The 11,295-nt window shown below is 46.3% G+C and overlaps 1 protein-coding gene across 3 annotated transcripts; it reads right to left on the bottom strand.

Moving 5' to 3' along the window:
• Positions 1–1,136: 1,136 nt before the first annotated feature.
• Positions 1,137–8,577, bottom strand: PHYHD1 (phytanoyl-CoA dioxygenase domain containing 1). 3 transcript variants are annotated; one of them, XM_035341954.1, is made up of 12 exons: positions 8,313–8,577; positions 7,193–7,351; positions 7,046–7,051; positions 6,890–6,965; positions 6,725–6,772; positions 5,303–5,358; positions 5,050–5,112; positions 4,929–4,950; positions 4,445–4,573; positions 2,835–2,951; positions 2,563–2,689; positions 1,137–1,649 (listed from the first exon to the last, which is right to left on the bottom strand). In XM_035341954.1, exons 1-12 carry the CDS (start codon positions 8,514–8,516, stop codon positions 1,604–1,606), a joined length of 1,053 nt encoding a protein of 350 aa, XP_035197845.1. In that variant the 5' UTR covers positions 8,517–8,577; the 3' UTR covers positions 1,137–1,603. The 3 variants fall into 3 exon arrangements, with proteins under 3 accessions (XP_035197845.1, XP_035197846.1, XP_035197844.1); XM_035341955.1 differs by lacking the exon at positions 4,445–4,573 and having other exon boundaries at positions 8,313–8,436; XM_035341953.1 differs by lacking the exon at positions 7,046–7,051 and having other exon boundaries at positions 8,313–8,436.
• Between the last annotated feature and the right edge of the window lie 2,718 nt (positions 8,578–11,295).

The raw sequence follows: 11,295 nt of genomic DNA, 5'->3' as shown, positions 1-11,295 counted from the left end.
TACCAGCAGGGCTGAAGTCAGCATTGCTGCTGTTGCTATTACCCAGCCTCCAAGATCCCGCCACGGGAGCTGTGATGAATCCTGCACTGTACTGAGCCTTTTTAGCACCACCCAGCAATGCCCGGAGGGATGAAAAAAAATACTTCTTACCATAAACAAACTTAATTTGATGATTTTTAAAAAATGGGATGATCAAACCGATGCCAGAGATGGGCAATATCCTTTTGAAAGGGACGAGTCAGTAAGAACCAGAGTCTTGCTCCCTAAGCCAATCTACTTTGGCAGAAAATAGATTAAAAATAGGTTTTAAGTCCATTCTGCCTTTATCTAGATTTAACTGGGCACCAGCATGGTTAAATTTGTTTTCCTTGCAAGTTTTTAGAAGTGATCTAAAGCTCTAATCATTCTAATTTCATGGTTATTGTGCTTTTGTACCTACCCCTTGTAGTCAGACATTGATTCCTATAAAACACTTCAGAATGTGAAAGGTCAGTTTAGCTGACCAGTGACACCACCAGTAAAAAGCTAATTAACAATTTGAAATGGAGTTGAGCTTTAGAGCAACTACAAGCATACCTACGGGGTCTTCTATAAGAAAATAGAAGTTTACTCTGCCGAGTCTCCAAGCAGACTGAAGGTTTACTACGATTTAATTAGTGTGCTGATGAGACCAGGCTCAGATCTCAAGTTTGCCTGTACAGCAGTGCCAGTGGAATTACTCCTCCATGGAGTAATGGCTACAGGCAGGAGCTTGCCTCTGATGTAACACACATTCCTTAACACCCGTAAGGTTTCACCTTGGTGTAAAGTTGGTTTGGTTTTGTTGGGGTCCTGGGGCTATTAGTTGCTCTTGTTGCACAGAGATCAAACTCACCATCACGCAGCTTTGTCCCTGGCTACGTATGTTGGGAGAAGGTCACGTGCTGACTTCCTCAAAGATGATGTCAGGGAGATGAAAAGGAAGACTTCCAACCTTTTATTTAAAGGTTAGGAGTTTGGGGTTTTTTGTTTTCATAATCTCAACATGAATCTTTAAGAACTGTAATATTTTAAAATCAGCAAAGCTACAGTTCAAGTGCTCAGCTGCAACTTGCCAGAAATACCCAAAAGAATAATTATAAAAGTAGACTTCCTGCTTCATTTTGCCCACAATAGTATTACCTTTAATTATTATTCAAACAATGGACGGAGATCTAAGGCTAAAAGTCAGACATCTTCACATGACAAGTTCACTTGCATTGCTGCGATTAACAGAGCCAAGCATTAAATCTCTTTGCTTAAATAGAAGAAAATACTAAAGATCTGCAAGAAGAAATACTTATCTGCCCCTATCGTCAAGGTGGAATGGTCTTTAATGGTCCGTTCTAAAGACTGAAGAAGTTTCCTTACCAATGGGCTTGGCAACTATTCTCAGCACTAGTAGTGTTCATGTATTAGAAGCTTCTGCCTACTGCAGGTGTATTCAGCTGCATGAAGGTTCCTCGCGCTGAGGACAGGAAAAATTAATCTTGAGGGCCGATGTAGTGACAGTTACATGTAAAGATGAACAAGCAATCAAAGGAGTATTGATCAGCTACTTGACTCGAGAAGCCAGTCACTAGCTTCAAGTGTAGAGTGGTGGAAAAGGCAGTTCAGGAGTTGGCTGGAGCCTAGGAGGTAAGGAAGAGTTAAAAAAACAAAATTTCAGAAACTATTCCAGTTCTGGGGTAAATCAACTGAGGTACTACCGATAGAAACTGCATCTAAGGAACACTTCATGCAGCAGTCCCCAGGACAAAACCTGATGCAGCAAGAATAGAAAAGTCAACATTTTAGAACCCTTCGGTTTGAACACTACGGTTACCTGTACTCATTAGTTCTATCTTTCAGGCACTCAGCTGTTTTATTTTAAATTTAGTATAAATTACTTTAACTGAGAGGCTTCCCCGAAGCATATAAGTAACTGCATGTTTTTGTGAAGTGGAAGCGCACTGAGAATTGTAAGCATGGAATTTTCTCTAGCTCCAATATGCTCGTGGCATATCACCCAGAAGGGTCATTAAATGCACTAAGACATGACAATTTGAAAGCTTCCATTAAACAACATCCTTCTAAGAATCATGCTTCTCATTCTGTCTTAAGTTTTTTCCCCTGTTCCCAAGAGACCACTGCCTGCTGTGCTGCAACCCAAGAATTGCACATGAGGTTTTTTATTGCTGGCTGAAAACGAGCAGATCCAGCCGTACAGAGCTAGGGAATCCTGGTCAGTAGGTAGACAATGCTCGTCTCCCAGGAACAGCCTCCGAGTTGCTGGGAACTGCTCCTGAGCTAGAAAATGTTAGGACAAACCTGCAACAGTGCCAGCAAAGAGAAGTTCTTCAGAGCATATGCAGAGATAACACTGGGGAACACAACATTTATGTCAACAAAGCTGTGGTTAGCACAGCTCTGTGCAATGCAGAGAACAACTTCTTGCGCATGTTGACAGGATTGCGCTGCCGGCATGCCGTGCAAGGAGACCAATAGAAGTTTTATCTTGGTTATTGCTATCCTAAAAACAGAGCCTTTTCTGTGCAACCTTACCAGTTGTCCTTGCTCCAGCTGGTGTCCTTGGCTTCCATTATGTGGAAGGTGAACACATGGCGAGAGAACTCCGAGCTGTTGAGTTCACTCTTATGGACAACTTCACCGTGGATGACAATGAGCCCACCTGTTGGAAAGACGTACGTGTACGGCTTTCTTCAAATTGGAAGTGCTAGCTTTGGAACGTAAGTACAAGTGTTAAAATACAACGGTATCTCCCTTGCTTTTTCTTGAACTGTAAAAAGCACTCTTGTTCTGGGGGGTGTTTTTACCTTTGCTTATAGGCACAGGTATGAACTGGCTCTCGTCGTAGGTCGGCTCTGACCCTACAAACTCCACACACGTCGAGGCACCTGAAGCCGCACGCACCATTCTCCGTGTAATCCCATCTGCAAACCCACAAAAGAAGTGAATACCCATAACAAGTAAGAAACCAACCAGATTTTGCACAGTGGAGGAACAATATAGTATTTTCTCTTAGCAAAGACAGAAATTTTATTTTTGTGCATTCGATTCTTGCCTCAGAAATTTGCAGATTTTTCATCAAAGATGTGGGATTTTCCAGATGAGGCAGAAACTGATGAACAGCTCATTTTTCTTTGCCTCCCTCACTCTGTGCATTGCAACATAGCCGTTTAGGGACACAAGCGGTCACGCACTTACGCACAACCAACCTTTCATCCATTTCTCCTTTCTAGAAGGGTATAAATTGCGATCGGAGTGCAACCAACTCCAAAATTTATGAGGGTTGAGTACTTTAAATTAAGAGTACTGTGATTACTCTGAGTAAATACTTAAGTTAGAAGCCAAATAGTGCCCTAGAGGCAGCGAAAGGCAGAAGACTGCACTCATAACTCAGCAGTGGTTGGAGACACAGCAGCCACCACCCATCACTATGACATGAGCCTGTGCTGATCTGGTCTCACCCCTGTTCCAGGCTGCCTGACACTGTCCAAGAGATCCCTGCATAGACGTGGAGGCTCCCTTTGTTTATAAAAATTCAGTGTTTGTAAGTTGTACTGGGTGCAAGAGGGTTTTTGTTCCCCTTACAGATCACCGTCAGGAGTAGAGAGGTTATTGGCCGGTGCAAAAAGAGAGCATCTTCCTGAAAGGGATGCAACGTGGAAAAGAAACAGTTTTGTAAGTGAATAAAAAGAAAAAAAAATGGTTTCTTAGTGTATTCCCACTGGAAAGCAAAAGGAAAATTACTCTTTGCAGTCCAGATGAGGCTTGATGAACAGTTAAGCTACCAAGCTGTGGAAGGAGCACCAGCATTTTGCAATGACCAGTTTCACTATAGGAAGAAAGGACTTATTAGTTTAAGACCTTCACTGCATTAAAATCTTAAATCTCAGAGGCCTTGCAAAAAAAAAAAAAAAAAAAAAAAGCCTGAATCTTGCAAGGGAAAGCTTCTGAAATAGTACTAAAATCAAAAGACAAGATGCAAGGGCAGTTTTAATGGTTCTCACCCTAACAGGTTCTGGAATAAAGAACAACTCAGGAGGACTGTCTTTCCTTGCTCCAGTAACCTACATCCTTTGCTTCTGGGCTAGATTTCCATTTGGAACTAAAACAGTATCAGCTACGTACAGTACCTATTGTCAATAAGAAATTATTGTATATTAAACTCCTTTGATGGATGAGTGGCTAAGAGCAGAGTGAGGCAGTCAATAACCTGCTGCAGAACTGAGTGTACATTTGACAGCAGCACAGAGAAGGATCCCTGTGCAGTAGACAGTCATCTTTTTGACAAAGACAGTAGCATGCTTCTGCAAGCATGCTGCAAGAAGAACATGTAACACCATGGACCTTACTCCTCACCCTTAAGCAAGGGAGAGGGTGAGTGGGTTTTGCAGCGCACACCGAGTACCGCGACCCTTACTGGTGTGGGAGCCAGGAATGAACCACAAGCAGCCGTTCTCCTGCGTGGCATCCTCCAGCGCGATCCAGAAGCCCATCACCCTGCCCAGAGGCTCCGTGTGCAGAAACGTGGCGTCCTGGTGCGGCGTCACTGCAGCAAGAGGCGCTGGCTGGGGGCTTGGAAAGCCCCTGGAGCCCAGCACCATGAGGACGAGGCACTTGGTGCTCTTGGACTTGACCCACCCTGCCCACCCACCCATCACACATGTTAATTTAAACACTAAAGCATCACCTTTCAGCCTGCTGCAAAAGGTCAAGCTAGCCCTTTGTTCGTGTTGCTTACAATGCAGAAACATTCTGGAAATTGTAGATGCTTTTTCCTATAATTTTAACACCATTCGGAGCACAAAATTCATAAGCTCAAGACTGAGCCTTGTTTCCTGGTAATAATCCTTTCCTGAAGGAGTATTACCTGCAGTGTAACAGAGACACGGTATGAACCTCACCTTCCCCACCAATGTTGGGTTGCTGCAAGGAAAAGGAAGATGTGTGAAGAGAGGAGTTTCACAGCTTCCCACCGAGCAGTGTCTTACTCCTGGGGTGACACGGAGACCCGAACTGCCGTACCTTGAAGATGTACATGCTTTGCACAACGACTGGTTTCTCAAGGCCTAGTTTTCTTCCCAGTTCCTGTTAAATATATATATATATATATATATATATATATGCTTTTTCCACTACAAAGCATTATTGTTTGGAGACACTTAAATTCCCTTTTATGGAATATAATATTAAAATTAACTATTCCTTAAAATTAACTACTCCAGATTTTATTTATTTATTTATTTTTCAGACAGCTCTAGGGACAGCATCAGCTTACCTGCACCTTGGGGGAGTGAGTGATTTGCTTGAAGACAGGATCATGTGCATGCAAGGCTATAGGGGAAAGACAAGGCTCAGGCTGAAGATTTCACGAACAGAAGGGAAGGTGAAGGCCGTCAGCGATGAGCCAAGCAGGGTAAGCTGCAGCCTGAAACTTTCACATCCCCCAGGAGTGGCCACATGGGGATTATCATCACGCCTAAGGTGACACGGCCCTTCTGGGTTAGTACCATCTTCTTCAGAGATGGAAATACAGTGGCAGCAAACCACAGCTATATAAAAAATGCCACATAACTAAGTTTAAAAAATTAACGCGATGTGATTAAGTATTACATTACACAAAACATATGAAAAACTATAGACACTGAGTTGCAGCTCCCTCCCCGCAGGGAACATGTTTGCAGCCAGGACAGGTCCCAGCAGGGGCTGCCACTGAGCAAGGCTCAACCGAAGGCTCAAGGCTCAGTCATTACAGAAAATAAATCAAAGAGGAGCCTCTGCATTGCTGAGTCAGCAGGCGGCTGCGGTGGTTTTCGTTTCCCAGAGGAAAAGCTGAAGTGCCGCACAGCAGAGCGGCAGAGGTTGGTTTTCGTGGGGGGAGTGTTGTTTTCCTGAGAAAACCAGAGAGCCAAGAACTCGCAGCTCTGATTTTTCCAAGTTTGCTGAAGTTAAAGCTGAACAAAGTTCAGGCGGTGGGGGATGCACTGAATCACGCTCTTATTTTCCACGTATTGTTTGAAAACAAAAGGGATCAAAATGCAAGTCGGGTGGCTGGGAAGAGGAAACGGGTCACCAACTGAAACCAGCAAGAGTAAAGAAAAGATGCTGGCAATGGCAAAGGAGCAAAGACAGCTTCAGGGTGGGCAGGACGCAGGAGCCATGGTTTGCTCTGTCCTAACGTAACCAGCCTTCAGGTGGGGAAGTTGCTCAAGCCACCTCTGACGTAAGAGGGGCTGAAGTCCAAACTTCTGCACGTCGGTGATTCCGTGCTATGCGTGACCCTCCTGGAAGCGTTGTTCTTTCTTTGAAAAGGTAACCGAAAACCGTGAAGTCCTTTGACATAAGAGAATAAGGGGCAACGTGGAGAGAACCCGAGATAGTGATGGAGCGATGTGGGAAAAGCGGACTGCCGTGCCAAAATTTAATGCAGAAATCCACAGCCAAAGAGGCCGGGTGTGCAAAGAGAGGAGTTATGTGGCCACAATGGCAAAACGAGGTGAGGTTTGCAGTATTTGGGGCAGCAGTCCCCTGGAAGCACAGTGAGGAGCAGCAGAGCAGGGAGGGAGTCACATCAGCACCCAGGAAGATTTAAAATCCAGTGACCAAGTTATTTCTGGTGAGAGGGGCTGGAGAAGTCCTCATGTCTGAGAACTGCCTCCCTTTTGCCCACCCCTCTCAAAACACCCTCATTTAAACGTACCGTGGCCAATCTTGCTGACAGATCTCTCCTTTGGAATTAAAAAGTTGCCTACGAGACAAAAGCAGAATTTAATGTGGTTTGCCCAGCAGGAATCGTCCACAGAGCTGGAACTCACCCCTGCCTCCTCCCGTCCCGTCGCTGGGGCTAACTCGGGTCAGAGCTTACCTCTCTCATCCAGAACACCTTTCTCAAAGAAGAATCTAATCTTGTCTCCACTGGTTAGGAAATAATCCGAGCTGCCCTGCCAGGGATAAGAGCCCAGTAAAGACAGCAGCCTCGTAAGTGCATACAGGAGCCTTCAGTCAAAGGGGTAACACTCACCTGCATCTTTTTCCCCACCAAGCCGCAGCATGAACAAAGCACAGTCAGAAATCATTTGTAGACTTTCCCCAGTACTAAATCTCTCGGCACCGAGAAGCCACTTCCCTCCCGGGGCTGTAACAGGGCCAGCCCTGCCCCGTGGGGTACCTGTGCCTGGAGCTGCTCCCCTTCCTTGGTGGAGAACTCCGTCCGGCAGTGCGGCGGAACTTCCATCTCGGCTACGATCCCCTGAATCTGCTTCCTCATGCTGTCACACTCCTCCGGGGTGAAAAAATGCTCCAGGACAAGGAAGCCATCCTGGTGGAACTAGAATGGGGACACGGGGTGGCTGCCCTCCTCCAGGGTGCTCGAGGAAGGCAGCGCAGAGCAGCAGAGGGCAGCTCCGGCCCTCGCTGTCTCTGCTTACTGTGAAAAGCTTCCCAGCCTCAGCTCCACGGCAGGCTGACATGTAGTAGGCATGAGAGATGCCTTGAGTGCCATACCATACATTTAAGGTATGATTAAGTCACTTTTAGTGTCTCTAATCCAATAGAGACTAATTTTTCTGCTGCTCCTGGCGTGTTCGCTCGTTACCTAGTTAACAGGTTCAGATTCCACAGAGAACAAATTTCAACTCCTCAGCCCCCAAACCAGAGGAGACATCACTGCTAGAGCCTCTGTGGCTTAAGGATATCTTATCTAAGATACGTGACCAGCAGCTATTGAGTTACAAATCCTAAGACGAACAGAGCACTCATACCCGGAATCAAATAAAAATGAGATTCCTTTGCAGAGAAAAAAAAAAAAAAAAAAAAAAAAAAAAAAGAAGAAGAAGAAAAAGAAAAAGAAAAAACTTCCTGGTTTAAGGGAAAAATCCCCGTGTGATTTCCCATGGTTGGCTGCACAACCCCTTATAAAGTGAAGCGAACCCTGCTGGCACTGCTCTTTCCTCATATAGAGCACCCCGGAGATTATCCTCCGATGGGCAGATTGCAGCCTCGCGGGTGACAGCTGAGCAGCCGACAGCAGGGCACAGCACAAGAGAGATTCCTCAGGGAGCTCTGCAGGACAAGTGGCTTTCCGGGAGAGTTTGTGGCCACAACACGGTTCTCACGCGCTCCCAATGAAGGCAGTACAAGAAGCTGAGCAGAATACAGAGTATTTGTAGAAGCAAATCTCCGCTAGACCCAGCCAAAGCTAACGAGAAGCAACCATGCCTTACAAGCAGCGTCACTGCCGCGCTGCGGACACGCTCCTTCCCCGGGCACGCTTCCCACCTGCTCCTTACCTTCTGGATCTGATGCTGAGTTACGAACGCCATCGGGGCAGAAGCTGCCAGGATCCCAGCAGCAAGACCACAGGGCCAGCCAGGCTCCGCACGGCGGCCTCCCTTCACGTGACCCTTTGGCAGCCTGTGACAAACGCAAGCGCTGGGACAAACCTCCCGAGGGCTGCTCCCCCCTCTCCGGCCACTTGTTCCTGGCGGGGACATTGGGGGCTGGAGTTTTGCTTCTGCTCCTGGTGCTGTTGCACGTGCGCAAGATGTGTTCTGCTCAATTTGTGAGATCGCACACCTGGCCATTGCCTAACTCCAGGGAGAAGTGACTTAATCCAGATTAAAAAACGGGAAGAGTCAGCCTAGTAAACACAGTAGTAAAATAAGGGAGGTAAAATAAGATTCAAGTAGGATGAAAACATCTCAAATGCTGCTAGAAAGAACAACAAAAATCCAGAAGTGGCAATCCAAGCTCCTGCAGAGCTCCCTTCACTCATCTGAAAGGGAACCCGGTGGCCCAGGAGGTGCCAAACAGGAGACAGAAAGGTGTCAAAGCTGGAGAGCTTTCAGCAGGGATCCAGCAACATTCGGAGAATGCAGAGAACGTATCAGCTGTTCTCATTCACAGCTGCTCTTGGGGGACCGCCACTTTCAGGGGCTTTATTTGCTCCGAGTGTGCATGTAAATAGGTGAACCAAAAGCACAGAGCACCTACCAAAGAGAGAAAATGCAATAAAGAGGAAGAAGAGCAGTAACTGGGTCAGAAGAGGCAGAAGGGAGCGAGTACCAGCAGGCAGCCCGGCGGTGGCGCTCGCTGCCAGCGCATCCTTGGAGCCCCCGGGGAAGGTTTTTTTTTTTTTTTTTGTCTTTTTCCTCCGCAGAAAAGCGCCTGGCTCCCTCGGGAAGCGCTGCGAACATCCTCGCGGTAGCGCTCGGAGAAGGGAAGGCGAAGAAATAACATCAGAGGGACGCTTTTACCCATACATAATATGGGTAAATAAATATAAAGGGAGTAAAAATTACTCCTGGGGAGGTGATTACTTGCAAACGCACGTGCTGACAAGCGAAAATCCATCTTAATGAGATGCTGTGTGGAAAAAATAAAGTCCTCTATTCTGTAAGGGAATCAATTCTGGATTAAGAAAAAAAAAATCCCTCTTCATTTTGTTCAATTCTTTCTCTTGTTTATATATATATATAACAATATATATATAAATATATATATTAATGGAAAGCAAATTAAGTGTTTTCACTGGAGAACATCTCATTCTGAGCATTAGCAAGCTTTTCTCCACACTCAACAGGATGAGTTTGGTACTTAGAGCTAAATTTCAGAGGAGAATTTAATGACTGGGCTATAAAGGTGGATGGGAAACAACCTCCAGTGTGGCAAACTTCAAAGAATAATCAGGTAGTTCCTCCCTCTCGTTAGAAGAATTGCTCCAGACAGCGAAGCTGAACTGTTCAAGAAAGCTGGGTAACCAGCAAGGGGAAAAATAGAAATAAAGACACCCTGCTGTAGCTATTGCCTGTAAGGCAGTCTCACGAGGACCTACCCCTCCTCGTGTGGATAGCCCTGCTTGGGAGGTAGGATCCCTACCCTGTTTTATTTTTTAACAAACAAACGGAACAAACCACACTCCCATGCTGTTCCTCAATCCCTCCGCGTTACGTGGGTCATTCACAACGTCACTCGTCATTCCCAGGAATCGATTTCAGCAATTTAGCACGTCATCTCCTCCGCTCCCCGCGTTACGCGCACCCAGTGACTTCAGAAGTTGTTGGAGTTGATGCGCACGGTGGCAAACCACAACTTTCCTGGTTTGTTTATGGGAAGTGCTGTAAACAAGCACCAGGAGCAGCAGATCACAGCCCGGCGAGTGCACAAACAGGACAGCTACAAGAGCTACAGGAGCCTCCGGAGTCCTCCAGCCCTTTGCCATTCCAGACGTGCTCCTATTTTGAGGCTCAGGAAGACATTTTCAGCAAGAGGAAAACCACCACCCCTACGTAATGCCTAAAAGGAGGCAAAGAGAAGGACGTAATCTTTGTAAATATCTCCTTTTCCAGTAAGTTTAAATAAGGAAGGTAGAAAGCACTCGGACAAAACTGGGAAGTGACCCTTCTTTCCTTCCCTTCCTCCTCCTCCAAGAGCTCTGTGCAGGCTGTTAACGCTTTCTCCCGCCAGCTCTGCAAGAAAACTGCATTTCTGGAAAAATAAAAATAATGCATTTCTGGCAAACTCCTGGGAAGCTGCCAGAGCCCAGCCCCTGCCTGCCAGACAGGTGCAGGAGCGAGCAGCATGTGGGATGTGAACAACCCCACAGCAGACAAAGCAGGAGCGTTTCAAATGCCATCCCGTCACCCCCAGTTTCCTCCTCGATAGGAGTCCCTACTGATAGCACCTGGAGCCGAGCCAGGTCACCGGTTCCCCGCAGCCAGTTTAAGCAGCTCGGCGCCCTCACCAAGGTTGCTGCTGCTGGAGCTGCCGGGACCGGTGAGGCAGGCAGCAGTTTCAGCTGGATCTCTTCCCTCCTAAGGTCTTCAGTATGATCAATGACGGAGTGTTTCATGAGAAACAAGGAGCACAGGAACAAAGATAGCGTTTAGATTGTATTAAGTAGTCTATTAGCATATATTGAAGATGGCAGTGATACCAGACTACTACTCCTTCCCTCCATTGGCAGTCCCCACTTCTCTCTAGTTACCAGAAGCCTCAGAAACGGAGGCATTTTCCATCAAGAGAATTCTCAGTCATCCACAGGTACAAGCAAGATAGTTTCTTTCTTCAAAAATCAGTAGGTAAAAAGCTTGTGGTGTGGCAGGGCTGGAGAAGTGTACCTGAACAAAGCTAACAGAGCTCCAACTCCCTCCACTGCATCCCCACTTTATAGTGAGCTACAGAGAAAGTTTGGAATTTTTGGAATTATCTGGACTAAAAGTGCTTTTTCTAGCAAAGACATCGGTTTTTACCTTTGGGTTCTTCCCCTATCCC

Source organism: Oxyura jamaicensis, chromosome 17 (assembly GCF_011077185.1).
Source record: "Oxyura jamaicensis isolate SHBP4307 breed ruddy duck chromosome 17, BPBGC_Ojam_1.0, whole genome shotgun sequence".
Taxonomy (NCBI): domain Eukaryota; kingdom Metazoa; phylum Chordata; class Aves; order Anseriformes; family Anatidae; genus Oxyura; species Oxyura jamaicensis.
The sequence above is the reverse complement of the archived record's forward strand: the minus strand, read 5'-3'. Positions and strand labels throughout refer to the sequence as shown.